The sequence below is a fragment of the Diadema antillarum genome, unplaced genomic scaffold (assembly GCF_040938485.1).
Source record: "Diadema antillarum isolate AM-2024a unplaced genomic scaffold, OU_Dant_1.0 seq00000209_RagTag, whole genome shotgun sequence".
Lineage (NCBI taxonomy): Eukaryota > Metazoa > Echinodermata > Echinoidea > Diadematoida > Diadematidae > Diadema > Diadema antillarum.
This window is the reverse complement of record NW_027271267.1, coordinates 720,931-738,253: the sequence shown is the minus strand read 5'-3', so window position 1 is coordinate 738,253 and position 17,323 is coordinate 720,931. Positions and strand designations below refer to the sequence as shown.

Here is a 17,323-nt window from a genome sequence, read left to right as displayed (position 1 = left end):
TCATAGGACGTTGTGACGTTATCCATGGAAGCCTCACGCATTCTTGCCATACATAGGTGGCTGAGGCACTGAACACAGCCAATTTCTGGATGACCATGTAAATAGCTGCACATGCAAGGACCACGAGTACCTGGCTCACACTGTTGAGGAAAACCAGTTGACTACAATGTACATCTCTCTAAACAATGGGATCCAGGGCTGTCTTCATAGACTTGTCTTTGACGACTCACTCTACCAAAATCAAAGGCTTGATATACAGGTAGTCTACAGTAACTCTTAGTAGGATGATGGTTTATCAAAAAGCACAGTGCTCCAAGGGCATTATGAACCACATAATGTATGTTTCTCCTACTCGCCCCTAACAGTCATCTTAGCTACAAGGGCCTCATACTTATTACTTGCTCAGCAGTGAGATCCAGAATGACATTGAGTATAATCATGCAGAGTAGGTTTGTTGCATTCTGCATTCATTACATGTACATGTAACACTGCATGATCTATCATTCATTAACACTTTCTCATCGGGGGATACATAATTTAACTGGAATGTGCATTTTTATATTACAGACTGTATAGTAGATATTTCATGACCCTTTCCATTTTAATACAATTGTAAAATCGCGAAGCAGTTCGACTGATATATTGTGAAAAGCATTATCCTGTATGTTAATCCTGATCCTGAAGATACACATTAATGCATCTAGGTAATAAATGACTTACTAGCAACTGACTGCGATGCACCTTGCACTAATTCCGCCATCTCCCCATTTTATCTCGCCTTCCGAGCCAATCATTTCCACAGGAACGAATGGCTGCTAAAAACCCTGAGGCCATCCGATCCCTAAGTAGGTCTTAGCGAGGGGTAATCTTCACCATCCTTACACCTCCAACAACCAGACGTAATGTGTCTTCCTTTTTACCCCCATCCGTTCGACCCCTCCCTAGTTCTCCCAAACGCCTTTAAAATACTCGTACCCACAAACCAGTCTACAAATCAATTGGCTGCATTTCTTACAAAACATACAAATGTACAAGATATCTCAGCACTTGGATGATAAGAGTACAGTCATTGCATACACTGCTGATTTGAGCTAATAAGTAGGACAGGTTGGGACTGCTCCGTAGACATGTGGGCTCGTCACTCACTCAAGAAGGAGGCAGCGTTGTCGTGGGAGAGACAAAATGTACAACATCTGCGCCTTTATTCCACACGCTCAGCATTGGCGTGTCCTCAGCGAGTGGGGGCCCACTCTGAGGTACTGTACCAAATGAATCCCACTTCTACAACCTACAGTGCCAGCCACGGCAGAAATCACTGTTATTTTAAACTCTATCACTGACATTTAATGGCCTCATGAAAAGAAAAATGATGGACAAATTACGTCACAAGACTTGCTGTCGAAGAATGAGCTTTCCTAGAGTAAACTTGTGAAATACTTTCGAAAAAGAAGGATTATACTCTTGACAATGTCAAGAACAGAATCCCTTCAAGCTATAGTAGAATATACTTTGTACTGATGAGTAAACCTTTGTGAGTCATCTCGGAAATAGCTCACATAATACCACGCCAAAGCTCATGTTGGCTGCTCATTTATCTCTCATTTAAATGTCTAGATATATGACATCATAGTTAAAATATCCACCACAACATAAACTCCAACAGACATGATCCATTCTAGATGCAACAGAGGCAGAATGATTATCATGGTGTATCATGGAGTAGCAAAATATGTGCAAATGCAATCAAATTGATAGCATGAATATTTAAGCAGCCAAAACTATATAACAATTGCTATTATAGATGACCATTGCTTGAGCAGGTCTTTTGTGTGTGTTTCTTTGCTTTTATCTTCATGTAATATCTCTCAGAGCTGAACAAGTAAAATTGGGACAGTGCTCAAATGCAGTTGCCAAGAATTTAAGTCAGTAGCTGGGATTAGGATTAGGATCCTAGTTACTCATGCTTACAGACTATTTTGTTTTCTGATGTCATTATTTATATATAGTGTAGCAACATACACAACTGCTATGAGGATCTTTTTCTTTCTTTCTTTCTTTCTTTAGATCTTCTGGTTCTCTCTATTTCAAGACAGCAACTGGCATGACTGAATAGAGCTCCCAGTCAGTGAAGCCCATCACTGGGTTTTCAGCATATTGCACAACAGATTTGACAGGTTTCAAGACTGTGTGTTTTGAAGACTCTTTAAAATCCAGTATCTTACAACATATTCATTTGTCAAATTCAACAGACAATCAGGGGGGTGTTTCATCAACGTTTGTCAGCGCTGACAAGTTGTCAGCGCCGACAATTTCAGCAAATCCTTGGTTTTGATTGGATGAGATGCTCTGGTCACTGACTGTTACTATGGTGATTGTCAGCGCTGACACCTTGTCAGCGCTGACTAACGTTGATGAAACACCCCCCTGATTGGTGGACATGTTTTCTAGCTTAAGTAGCGATTGAATGTAGGGCCTAAGTATAAAAGAAAAAAAAGAGAGGATGTTTTGATATGCTGATGGAAGAAATTTTTTGTCTAATTGGGCAACGGAAAATTATTTCATCAACATTAATGATAAAATTCTGATATGAAATCGACTTAAAGAAGGCAACAGCTCGGCAAAAGTATGAATGTAATAGAACACATACTATGTACATTTGTAGTGAGACAAAAGAATATAAAATGTCACCTTTTTCATAACCTCCTAGAGGGACAAAAATAACCATCGCATATCATGTGATCATGCTGTCACTTTGTAAAATTTCCTGCTGGGGCAGAAGGAAAGACCCCCCAAAATAATAAAAAAAATACAAAATCTAGGTTCTGTTCAATAGAGGATATGTGATTTGTAGACTCTCCCGGTCACATTTTTCTTGTCACATTGCACGTAGACCATAGACTTCTCTTTGGAGTTCATTCTCCTTTGACCAGTCACACCTTCCAATGCACTTGACAGAGAGTTGATACCCTTGATATCCTGTTTACAAAGTGAGATTGTCTACTAAAAAGTAACAGCCTTTTTAACTCTGCAAATTTTCTGCAGTGTTTATGTCCCTCTAGTTCTCAACAAAGAAAAACTTATTCAATGATACCTGCACCTAGCTATATGAAGCATCTGAATTCAGGCAAATATAGATTTTAATTCATCTTTTTTTTTTTTACAAGTATGAATACATTTATGCTGTTCTTAACAACATAGTTGCATTGTAAAGTCCAAATTTGCTAACTGTAAAGCAAGATATATTGGTGGTATGAAATTTTCACAAATTAGAGCACAGGGCCTTTTCCGTGGCATGAAATTTTTGCGAATTGTCACTGGTATTCAAAGCATTAATAGCATAGACAAAAACTTGTGCATGCATTTCAATTTTGCAAATCGTGGTTCTCTTGAAATTTTGTTAAAATTACAATGCATATGAACATTCTTTGTTTTACAGTAGAATGCCTGAAATGTGGGTTCGTGCCGTACACAGCACGCCTTCATCGCTAACTGTCGGGACTCACTGTGATAAATGTCTTGGAGGGAGCCACCACCACAGTATTCCATGGCGATCCAGAGCTTGTCTCTCCTCAGGTAGCTGCCAAAATAGCCGACGATGTTGGAATGACGACAGTCCTTCATCATCAGTATCTCCTGCTGGATGATGGAGAAGTCATCACCTGTTGGGGAAGGGGGACGGGCAGAAACACCAAATTATTTATCTCTTCTTCATTCGAAATAAAGATGAGCATCACTATTGAGACACTGCTAAACTAGATTGCATTACTGTTTCAAGGGAAAAGAAGGATTTTTTGATTGTGTGGACAAGGACACAGTTATCATTCTCTAGTGGTGCCAAATGGTTGCAGTCCACTCATTTTATCCACCTAAGTATTAACATAGTTAGAACTCACTTTGATTTTCAGTACACATGTGCACAACGTGAACATCATGAACTGATGACTCCACTCCCCCCCCCCCCCCCCCCCAAAGCCGGTCCAATTTTAATGCCCAATGATGTCACCTGTCCAAGAATCGAGGAGACCACAAAATCCTTCGTACACGCATTCTCCATGCTGGTACTAAATGTGCCACAAAACCCTGGATCATGTGCAATTTCTTCAAATGACGTCATCATGTCGCAGTCCACTGTGCTGGACATGAAAATCGTAAAGCCCTCATTGTCAGAGGAGGGGATCATCAAAGGAGAGGGAACAATTAGATGACAAAAAAGGGGGTAGGTTGTTGGAGAACTAATTTCAAGAATCTGCAATATCTGCACCACAAATTATCAATTTCATGATTACAATTGCAAACCAGAACTCGTATTCATACATTACACAGAAGGGAAAATGATGATGAAAATAAATACATACAAACAATGATAACAAAAAGATGTACATGTACATATACTATGGCTTCAAATGACTGAATTATCTATCTTTATGCCAACTCTCAATCATCTATTGTGATGAAAAAGACCTTGCTACACTGTACATACATCAACATTATGAAATGTACAGTAGTCATTCTGTCATTGAGAAACTATTGATGATTTCATTACACCATCTAATTTGCATATCATATGTCAGTTTCATGAAAATATGTTTCAAGTAAAAACTTGATATCCCAAATTTTCTTTGGCACACTTAATTTTTATCAAACTTCAGTCATATTGTATGATTTGTACATTGACTTATTGAATATGAATGTGGCATGGAGGTATACTTGAACTTTAAAGAGATGGTACCGTATAGTATTGGTTGAGATGAGGATTTAGCCTTTAACTTTTTGTGAGATACTAAGAAACCTTTATGAAAAGTTAAAGAGCATACAATAAGAGACTCCATCTCTCCCGTTTTCGACGGGAGATCTCCCGCTGAAAACCCATTTTTGCAAAATCTCCCGTTCTCCCATTTGAGATATAATTTCTCCCGCCCTGGCTCTTTGTCTCCCATTGGAAAGGATTTCTTATATATTTCTATCGTATGTTGAAAAAATAAGCCTTAGATAGCACCAGAGAGCATCTAGAACCCTGGGAATTTCGCGCTTCGCACACATCAACTTTGAGTCTCCCGTTTGCTAGGGGTTTCACGCGGGAGAATCTCCAGATCAGAAGGAACTTTGGGTTGGAGTCTCTGTACAATGCTAAGATGAATTCAAAGTTTAGTTGACGAAATTCGGTATTGAAATGGCCGAGATATATCCAAAACAAAGTAAAACAAAGCAATCTTAATAAAAGGTGGGTGGATCCAACCTTTTAATAAGATCCCTTTGTTTTGGATATCTCAGCCATTTGAAAACCAATTTTCATCAAATAAACTTTGAATTCCTCTTAAACTTACATGCTCTTTCATATTTTATGATCTGAGGTTTCTCATTATCTCACAAAAAAAGTTAGAAACCTGAAGCCCCATCACAACCAAAGCTATACCATCCCTTTAAACAGTTTCCCTCATATGCAAACTGTCTCATATTTGTGACACTTTGACAGGCTTATCATAAGGGAGTGCAGCCTCATGGCAACCTTGGGCAAGCCTTGGTGTTTTCAGAGATAACCTTTGCAAGCAAAACATGCAGGAGCCTCAAACACATATCCACAGAAATATATATCCATGGTATATTCAGAACAGCAGTCAGTCAGGGAGCGAGCTGGGAATGTTGAAAGTACAGCTGCATCTAATCAGAAATTCTTGCGTCGCATACAACAACAAAGGCTCATCTCCCCCCCTCGTAATGTACACATGATATCGATTTTGATTGGTCGGGGAGGGAATATCGGGGAATTACTGTAAGTGTGTGCCAGGGGTTTTGAGTGCTATTGAAGGAAGGATGTGAGTTGGAATTGCAATCTCTACATCATGACCACTTTGAGTGATTACTAAAGTGTAGCTGGAAGAGGATCTTATTCCATTATGTAGCGCTAGCAGGTTGAAATCCTGTCTGTACACACACACACATACACACACTTGAACAAAGCAATGAATGTTTTACATTACAGCATGACAGGAGCCATAAAACCTACAGTCTAGCCATTGAAATATTTATTCTGTCGTTATTCATTCCGCAAATGCCACACTGTCATTACCAGGCAACGAACCAATTTACCAAGCGGCCTTCGGATGTACTTTGACTATCTTCCCAAACAGCGGGCAAAGGACCTTGGTGGGCTTATGCCACGCAGTACTCAACTACGCCACTGTCTTTGTACACAGAACTGTACAGTAATCTCTTGTGCATAGTCTCAGCGAGTCAATTAAAGGACAGTGCTACAGCTCTACACAGCAGAGAATACACCCATGAACATTCGCTTTGAAACCTAATCTTGATATCCTACATTGTGTACATAGCCCACTGCCACATTTGGCATTGCTTAATATTAATAAAAAGTCAGACCTACTAAATGTTGTCTCCTCTCTGGCTAATGCTAATAACACTGTCACAATTGGCATTGCTAAATAAAAAGTCAGACCTAAATGTTGTCTCCTCTGTGGCTAACGCTAACAACACAAAAATTGCTTCCTTAACAAAACTTGACCTGCTTGCAAGTTGCCTATTGTCATCGGGGCAATTTACAGCCATGATATGTCAATCTGACTGGATGATACAATGTAGTCCTGAACTAATAGAAAGTTTCGCTAGACTGTACTTCCCTTTACACAACTGTATGACCGTGATATTATCCTTGATCTGTACATGGTTAATTACATTAATTACCACTGCTAGCTCACCACTGCTAGCTTGCATGAAGGCATTACCAAAACACTAACTGTTCACAAAATGGAGAAGGTAACACATAGAGTTTGGGGCTGTCATGATTTTAATTGCACAATGCTATTAATATTATTCACAGAGATCACTTTAAACAGGAAGGTGGAAGAGAGACCCATCTCCCTTCTTTAAACATAGGGTACAATACAGAGAACTGTTTTGCTGCTTGTCTTGTGATACAGGTCTATATTGTTGAGGGTAACTAGATTTCTCTATGAGCCCACGCAAATATGTAATAAAACTGTACCCAGTATGACAGGCCATGACAACTGGCTACCGCTGGATGCACACAGTATACAATTTGTATATGAACGTGTATTTCTAATCTTGCTGTTAATCAATCTAAGTATTGTAGATGTAATCCTGGTTTGTCTAAAGTGTATGCGGATAAAACTGCGTTTATCATCACAAGTTCATCTTCATTAAGATTCAATGCTGTAATATGAGCTGATACTGTACAGAGTTGTGACACACAATGCATGTTTGTATGCATGTGGGGAAGCAAGAAATCCTGTATGTGGATCCTCTATGGGGCTCGTATGGCTGCAAAACACTGTATTAACATTCTCCCCCTCTTCTTCCTTATGATTCGAGCCCAGGCTGGCTGGCTGGCTGGCTGGCTGGCTGGCTGGCTGGCTGCTGCTGTTGGCGGCAACGGGGTAAATCTCGTCAAACATCCATGGAATGTTCCACATGCGGATGGGGAAGGGCCAAACTGTCTCTTCACATTATGCTACGCTGGTCTAGTCTACAAATAGACACCCTTTATTCGATAACTGGGATTCGCCAGACAATCATATGGAAATAATTAATACTTATTCATCCTGTGATCATCCCATGATATGTTATTGACTCAATGACAGACCAAAACTTGACGAACGTCTTATATATCAAAACTCAAAGTTAATGTTAAGCATATTAAAGAGCAATATCATATTTGTACAATTATGTTGCATTGTGAACATAACATACCATACACAGAGGTAAGCTAATTTACCACGCATACTTGAAACCTTGTACAAATACACAAAATCAATCTAAATATTAAAGACTGCTTTACAAGACATGAATACTCTATCAAGTGCAATACAAGCATAAACATGCACATCCTTGTATAATTTGTACCTATACACGACTGGCAGTTCACAACTACTAAAATGGTTACAAGTACACTGTATGTAACTCACTAGAACTGTATATTGTAAGGCCCAACAGCTACATACTGTACATAACTATGTCCCAAGCATGATAACACATTTTAATGATCACTGTGCCTTGGAGACAGACAATTGTACATTCAGCCTACACATTTCACAGTTTAACCAAAATCAAATGCAACTCTCAATGTGTGCGGAGAATTTTCGCCTAACATTGGCCATCAATAATGAGACCAGTCTTGCTTGTTTCATATTGCAAGCATAGTGGAGGCATAAATCTCTCTGCACTTTTCCACCCCGCCAAGCGTACAAAAGTGTAAACTACTGTTTAAAGCAAGAAATGTTCACGGCATGAAATTTTTGCGCATTGGAGTCAACAGGCCTCTTCACGGCGTGAAATTTTCGCAAATTGCCACTGGCATTCAATACATATAGCGAAGACAAGAACTTTCAGACATGACATGTGCATTTTAATTTCGCAAATCTTGGCTCTCGAGAAATTCGTGAAATTAAAATGCACACAAACATTTTGGGTTTTACAGACTTACTAGTACACATCCTTTGACTTCAATTTTTATCTCAACAGTCAGAATCTTCCCCTTGAAAAGACACTTTCACTACTTTTTTTTTCCAGCAGCAGCAGAACTGACATGAGTGACATCTGAACATTGCACGTCACTACAATGGGTATGGACACTGTCATCACTTTTATCCCGTTGAGGATGAGTCCCGAGTATACTCGGGCAAGTGTCTATGGGAAATGCATGTTGAAGCAAAATCAGTCCGTCCCCAACTGGTTAAGACCCATCAAACTGCTGGGATAAGTTTGACAGCAGAAATTGATCATTTCTTTTCGGTAAATTGGCAACTCTGCATATTACTGCATAATACCGTATCCCAAAACAGAGACAGATAAGATGGATCCAGCTTAACTCCTCAAATTTGCAATAAATCAGAGATAAATTGACACATAAACTGGATATACATGTATGTACATTGTTTGCCAATTGGAGAAGCATGAACTTTAACCCTCTTTCTAAGTGTATTGCAGAATTTGAAAACAGTTTATGAATTCAGGAATTAAGGATAGGCTTTTGAAATTCTGCAACATAAACAACAGTTAAACATGAAAAATAAGATCTCAAAAAAGGTTTTATTATTATTACAGCTGTATTCTGCCTTACAATTGTACATGTATACAACACAATGAAATGAATAGTAAAAAATCATACTAATCACATACAGTACCTAACCACAAAAAAGTGGTAAATTGTATCTGGGATTGACATGCAACAAGCTACAAAGCAAAGCAGTATTGGAAATAAAGATGCATTTGGACAACAACAACAACAACAAAAAAAATGTCTGACAGCCCAGAATACAGTGTGGCTGACTATATAATGTAGGCCTACACTTCAAAGGTCCTAAAACTTGCAATACATTGCAACTGGCTTTAATACAAATGTAGGTAGACTGGCCATTCTGATAAAAACTACTCAGAGTGACCATGACTACTCAAGAGGCTACCAACACATACAAGGATATGTGGGACAATGCACCACTGTTGAGATTACCAAACACTTTTAATATGGAGATTGGCAAATTTACCACTGAATACATTATACATTTCATGGTGGTTTTATATTCTTTCATGAATTTTAACACTTAACTACTCTGACATAAAAATGGAAGTTATCCAAAGTGAGATATTACTACAACCCTTACAAAATAATGTCACTTTTTCTCATTCCATGGTGGTGGTTTTCAAACACAGATTTAACCACATACAAAATTTTTATAGAAGTTTGGATGTACACAATACTACAACTGTATACTCACAAAATGCATAATATATGGTTTTATACAGAAGTACTGTACAATGTACCTGTCCTAGTTTTATTTCAAACCTTGCAATATTATGTTTTTTTGGTGGTTTACAAGTGGTTTTGTAACAACACAAAAGATTGGTCACAGCAAGCCCACACATCTCCCATAAAAAGGATACACTGTTTTTAAAACTTCAAACCAGCAAATGATACCAGCAAAAGTGGAATTCATACACTGGAGCACATGTTGATAACAAAACATCCTAACAATATGTATACAAGGCACGCAATGCCATTATCAGTAATCTGATCTCTAGGAGCATCAAAAGTGCATGAGCTCTATGACATGTGAGAGACAGGACATTCTGGGCAATACAACTCCTTAATTGCCTCATTAATTTAATTTGTGGATGTGTGCATGGATTTCTTTGATGGCAAAGCCAGGGCTGCACACTAACCCATTTTTTTTTTCTAACGGTCCAACTTGTCCCTGTCGGACCAGTTTTCCCCATTTCTTACTAGTCTAAACCTAAAATTTATTAGTCCTGTTCTTTTTTTCAACTGGCCACGACAATGTGTGTGTATTTGTGTGTGAGTGTGTGTGTGTGTGTGTGTGTGTGAAATTTGTGTTCTTTTTATCAGCCATGTGTAGGCCCAGTAAATTTGGCAATTCCTGAAAAGTTACTGGCCAAACAGTAATTTTTACTGGTCTAGGTCTATCAGACCCGCACCATTGTTAATAACCATTGGCAAAGTTGATGTGGAGCTGATATGGACTGCTGTCATGTTTTTCACTGGGCAACTCAAGGTCTGAATAACATTCACAGTGTTTACTTTTCTCTAGTATAGTGACAGAGATGGGTCCAGAGGGAGGCTACACAAACAAGGCATGTAGAATTAAAGCAACAGATCACTGAAATACAAGCAAAATCAGACAAATAGAAGGAAAGCTATGAAATGCTAGGAACATCTATATATTTAGTATCTAACATGGCATTCAATGGGCATTTTACATACATGTAAGTGGTCACAAGACAGTAACATGCTTCATCATTCATATTTTTTTTTGCATGAATGTCACTAGGTAGTTAATCTCATGAAGATTAACTACAGTACCTAACAACCTAAAGCAGCCATGTTATGTTCAGTACCACAAAACAACCCCCCAAGACATGTACATTGTCATGCCCCTCTAGTATGGTGAAAGGTATGGTTTACATACAGTGACTATCAATGAAAGACCAATATGTACCTCACATACATTGTAATACTAAAAATTCTTCTTCTCTGTCGCTCAAAAGACTCTTAAATACAAAAATGGCACTATTATAATACATTGTCCAAAATACACATATTACTGTACAAGTCATGTTGTCTAGTACATTTAACTAGTATTCATAAAACAGTTGCCACCCTTTCGGTAGGACTTACATTGTAAGATTACATGTGACTACCACTTTACAAGGACAATGTCACAGCAACATTTCTATCAAGTACGTTATTTTCACTGCTTACAATGTGTATACTGGATGAAGACAGAGTCCGAATGGAACATATTTTTCTTCAGACACTCATTAAAAAAAAAAGAAACTTGAATAAAATTATTATCTTTTACTGAAGAAGAATAGTTAAATTCATGTATGACAAAATGTAGGCACAGACATTACACACACACAAAAAAAAAACTATGCTCAAAAAAAATTCATCAACAGCTATGGATGTCAAGGTTAAAGAGAATGAAATGTGGTATACAGTAATTTACATTCGTACATATATCAATTGCTGATACAAGTTAATGAATTCACAATATTTGGCCGTTTTAAAAGCTGACACAAGAGCCCTAGTAGGAGGGTTTTGAGCTCACCTGCTCAACAGTGAGCTCCACGACAGATTTAAACTGTGGTACTTCTTGATGGTGATGGTATGTAGTTGACTAGATACTAACCTGATATACTTCTACCTCTTCAGGGGCCTCACAAACACTAAAATGATGTCTCACCCCCCACCTCTAAGCGTATCTACACACAATATAATTTCACTGTTCTACTGAATAGAGAGAGGTTATGATTAACATTGACAGTGTTTTGGCCCTCAGTAGCCCTGCCCCAGGGCCAACATGGGGACCACATAAAATGTCTGATCTCACAAGAATAACTCTACATTCCCTATCCCAATGAATGATACCCACTAAATCTGATCAGAATGCCACCACTGCCCCTGTCACGAACAACTTACCATCTTTACCTAAAGATATTTAAATGCAATGCAACTTTGGTGACCTTCCTCTGGGCCTGAAAAAGAAGATCTTGTACAATTTTCCAAGTTTGGGGGCATTTTGGACCAAACTGTTGGCACAATGGGGGTCACCTAAACCATTTGAACAACTTTGTATTGACAACATGCATCAGACAACACATAGCGGATGATGGTCTAAAAGCAATCGCTCAAAGCCCTTGACATTGGTGAGCTAATAAAAACTTGTCCTTGGTGAATTCATACATACCTTGAGCCTCTTAGTGATACAAATGTATATTCTAAGTACTAGTATACATGTGTACGCTACATTTGCTTTAATTTCTAATCTCTTTTAATTGACACATAGGGTTTCACCTTCCAGTCATCTCAAGTACGTACAAGTGGTAGTGACTGTATTTCTATTTTATATCGTCTTTCATGGTTGGTTTCAATACTATCAATCTTTAAAGACAGCCAGCATACTCATTTAGAATGAACAATATAGTATCTCTCAAAATACACATCCTTTTCTTTGCTTTTTTTTTTGAAGTCCCAAAACTGTTCCAAACAGTCAACTGGATACATGAGGTATTTCCTGTGTTATTTCCTGTTTGCTGATGGGTGTTTATTTCCATGGGGGAGGCGGAGAGTGGGGGAAAGGGGGCAACATGAATAAGGCTTCCAGTCACGATCCCCAACCCAGAGAGTGAATGACCCACTTACGACTGGAAAGTGCAGGTTACTTATCACAGTGTATATACTTGAGGGCCCTTTCTACGGGAGAAGTGTGTCAAGGTAATAGCTCCTGGCCACTAAGAACTTTTTTAATTGCATGGAATTGCATCAAGAGATGGAGATTGTTCTGAGCATGGGGTTAATGAGAAGGTCTTTGCCTGCCTGACTGCCTGCCTGCTTGCCTGACTCTCTTCAGTCTTGTTCCTTTGGCAGGGGGGAAGGGGAACACTTCCGGCCATGAATCGCAGGAGTCCCGCGCCCCTCTCGGCTCCACAGTCCTAAAATAGACATTTCACATTTAGCCGCCGCACGGCTGCCAAAGTCAACTGATATCCAAGGATCAAAAATTTGACACAAGGTCTCTCTCCAAGAGGAGGCAGGCCGTCTCGGAGGGGCTGCCTCGGCTCTTCTGGCGTCTAAAGACAAGTGTTTGTTCCAAAATAAGAGAACAGGAAATTCTGCAAAACGACCTTTTTCTCTCCTTCAAAGTCTTTTCTCTCAAGGGCAACATCTCACATATGAGGTTGAGTTCCTGCAGTCACGGACTCAAGGGGTAAAATCTCAGGACTCACATGAATACCACATGCAGTCAGGGATGCAGTATTGTAGACACTTGAACGTGCACTCTACTGTACTGTTGCTGCTGTGCATGGTTTCATGGGCACAGAACTGCGACAAAACTATTGTACAGTCAGTAGAGTGTATGCAGGTCTACCCATATCCATTTGCTAGGCTTCCTGCCTAGACTAGCACGTCTTGTTTTTTTCCCCATTTCCTCATGTTGTGCTACAGAACATTGTTCCATTCCTTTCATGTTATTGTTAGTTTTGTTTTTCCTATAGAAGCTTTCATCAGCTTTTCTGCCTGTTTACAGACTGCTAGGGGTGGCAGTGAACAGTTGGTGTACTTTGTTTTAGGTTCTCAAGTACTTTCCACTAAAATAAGAAGCCACTGTTTCCACCTATAAATTACCTTTTTCTTAGTGTTATCTTACTGACAGGCATGGCTTTTGTCAGAATCAATGGCAACAAAGAGGCAACCACATGAATATTGACTTGAGAGCACAAACAAGTACATGGGCATAATTTACCTGGTTCAATTTTGATGACCTTGATTGCTGATAAGGTGCCTGTTTGTGTCATCCGAGCCTGCAAAATGCAACAAATAAGGGGAGAAACAATATTTACACAAGAAGCCATAAACAAACAAAAAAGTTGATGATTTACATTTTTTTTTTTTCTGGCATCATGTGAGACAGCAGTGAAGACATTGAATATAAGAAATGAGAATTTGGCATAACAAGAGAGTCAATCGTAACTTTATAGGGCGACAGCATGTAACAAAATTTTGGATTTATATTGTACATACAACTGTACTTAAGAACACATAAAAATGATACAGGCGATGCATAAATTATGTCGTGTACTGTAAAAGTGGTTTCTTTCCCGGTGGTTTTATTTTCGCGCTTTGAGGTTGAACCGCGAATTTAACATCATGCAAAAATGTTTTGAACTCGCCGCTTGTTACAATGCTATTGCGCACATGCACACACGAAGATTCCGAGCATTGATGGTCAACACACACACAGCGATACCGCGCAATGTAGACCTACAAGCATTTTATATTAAAAGTACTCGAGAGACGGGATTTCAGGTAAGCCTGCCTTCAATTCTAATTTCTATCTAATAAATAAAAGAATAATTGGATTATAATTTGGGTTTTCATGTGCAAAATAAAACAGTTTTTGCCGACTGTGAATTCACAGATTTTGCAGACCGCGAATATAAATACACGCGAAAAAGTCGGCACCGATAGAAACCGCGAAAGTATCTGTACGCAAAAGAAACCACTTTTACAGTACCTGATTTTGTATTCTAACACAAAACAAATTTTGAAAACCCACCATATATACAATGTAGTTATTTGTCTCATCTAAGTTACATGTAACACACTCTGGTTTTGGACAAAAATTGACAAATGAGTGAACTGACCTATAAACCTCCATCTAAGCTCTTAGACATTTGCACAAACACTTTGTGCAGGAAAATTACACTGAGAGGCCTTCAGTATGCAATATATATGTGTAGATTCTGTTAACAGGTGATTAGGGACCTGAAGAGGGGCTTACTGGGGCTAAGGGGGGAAATCAAAAGTTTCCTCTCCCTGCCTCAATTTAGCCGCCTCACGCCCGTGGCAAGCCATGTGCTATTTGGAGATTGATAACCGGGCAGCCTTTTCGTTGAATCCCTCGTACACGTACAGGTATAATGTTAAACATTTGGAAATGGATACACAGTACTAGTTGAAGAATACCCTTCACTCCTGAGACTTAAGCATGATACTTTTGTAGCTCTTCGATGTGGTTATAAAGTAGGCCTACTTTTTTTCTCTTTTTTTTCAGCAAATAAGAATTGAACTAGCTACAACAAAGAGTATATGTGCAAATTTGTTCTTATTTCATTCATAAATATTAATTTTGAACTTGTTGTGTTTGGTTCTAATCTTAAAGTACATGTATGTACAGTGTACAATTTGTATACAAGTATAAACTGCACATAATATGCAATATAAATGGCAGTTCACTGATAGTACAAACTGTATCATAGTAAGAATATTTACCTCTGATGAAATACTTGTAGTAACATGTTATTTCCAGCTTGATCATATTCAAAAGCATTATAAATCCAGCTTGCAGGCATTCATAGCTATTGTGGTGCTAGACAAATCTTCAATAGGAAGGCAGTCTGGTTGACAGGAACAATTTTGTTAGAAATGTTTATACCTTCAAAATTTGAATATAATGTTAGTGAATCAGTCAATCCCTATTTCGAATGTCAGAAAAGCATGGTGTGCTACATCATAATATACACTGGTTCTTCTGTCAAATATACAGTGTAGATCTCAAATATCTTTTGTGTATGAGACGACTTTTCCTTTAAATGTACATGTTGTGTAGTTCCTGTGGGATGAGTACGAAGGCAATCTCACAATATAAGAGGGATTTAGAAAGAAAATATTTAAAAATTCACAAAATTCAAGTTATAGAACATTAAAAGAGCACTTGGTGCCTATACAGGTTGTAGCTCCTCCAGCAGGCTGATGACTGACATTTGTCCCAACCCATCTTAAACTTTATCTATTAAAAAAACAAAAGATGATCTGTGAAATTCTTTTGCAATAAAATTTTTCTTCATGAAGCATTCAAGTACCATGGCAACACAAATTGTAAATTTCTGAATTAGACATGGGGCACAGAAAATCAACCACAACTTCAAAATTCATAACTTTCAAACAGAATTTCATTTCTGATATTCCTCAATCTTTCACAGAGTGTCTTTCCACTAATCTTTCTGCCCTACAGTGTGTGTATGTTTAGGTAGAGTTCCCCTTTTCAGTGGAATTTTCCCAAAACATATGGAAAATGTGGATTCATTGAATACATAAAGATTAATAATAGTGCACATAAAGATTAATAATAGTGCACATCAATTAAGTTTGAGGATAATTAGACAATCTGTTCAAAAGTTTACATGTATTTTCATTGCATGATGAAAGGGCACTAGACTCACCTCTTTCATTAGGCAGGAGGAATAATGATATCACTGGAATGAGTACTTTTAGTTTTCATTTAAAAAAAAACCAACGAATAAATTCCCTCTCCCAACCATAGAAACTGTGTAACTCCAAACAAGGTTGTTAAAGTGACCTTGACCATATAATCGCAGAAAATTGGGGGTGGCACTTTGAGGCAAGGTTGTGGATACACCTAATAAATTTACTGCCCTATGATTGATTACTTCAATGCTTCAACAGAGTTCACAACCTATGCAAATTTGACTGAATCCACATTTTTGCAATCCAAAATTCAACAGCTACAATGTACATAATGTTATGTACAATACATAATATTGTGTAAATTGTGGCTTCATAAATAATAAAAACTTCCTTTTCAAAGGAAACGATTAAAAGCATAAAATACTTGTAAGCACACAGATCAATGTTTCTTAGCACCTTGTACAAAGACTATATTAGCAAAGTGCGGAGGCTATTAGACATCAGATCTCTTTAAACATGAACACTCTTGATAGTCTACTTCAGGAATGAATAAATTAGTCTGCCCTACACATATCAAGTGTCGACTGTGTCTACTTACTTCCTGTACTGAACACACACTTTTGACTGTGAAGGAAAGGGTATACACTAAAATGATTATGAAATATGACTGTACAATGTATCCCCCTGGAGTTCTGGTCAGGGGAGAGATTCTGATACTAGCACTCTGCCTTGAAAGGGATGGCTGTAATGTACGTGTAGGTAAGAGGGTCCTAAAACAAAGAACCACTATATTTTTTGGTGGGAATAAAATCTGATTGGGAAAGACTGGAGAATAAAGCAGCTGGGTTGGGCCGACGATACCTTTGCCAGTGGATTTGTTATCTGGATTGAAAGCTACCCTGCACCAAATCGTGGAGAAATAAATTCTGGGGGAAAAATGAGATGCACAGAATGCCTATTGAAAGAGAAAGTGGATTAACATTACACAGGAAATGAAATAGACGGAATATAATGAAAAATAAAGTGGAGTAATATCTTAGAAGAAAAAAAAAAAAGTTATTGGCA

The 17,323-nt window shown here is 38.3% G+C and overlaps 1 protein-coding gene across 1 annotated transcript in view; it reads right to left on the bottom strand.

Moving 5' to 3' along the window:
- LOC139728998 (mitogen-activated protein kinase kinase kinase kinase 3-like) overlaps positions 1–17,323 on the bottom strand; it is a 164,588-nt gene that overhangs the window by 139,025 nt on the left and 8,240 nt on the right. Inside the window, exons 2-3 of the mRNA XM_071639925.1 lie at positions 13,794–13,851; positions 3,504–3,659 (exon numbers count right to left, since the gene is read on the bottom strand). Coding sequence (XP_071496026.1) covers positions 3,504–3,659; positions 13,794–13,851 — 214 coding nt within the window. The remainder of the gene's footprint in view (positions 1–3,503; positions 3,660–13,793; positions 13,852–17,323) is intronic.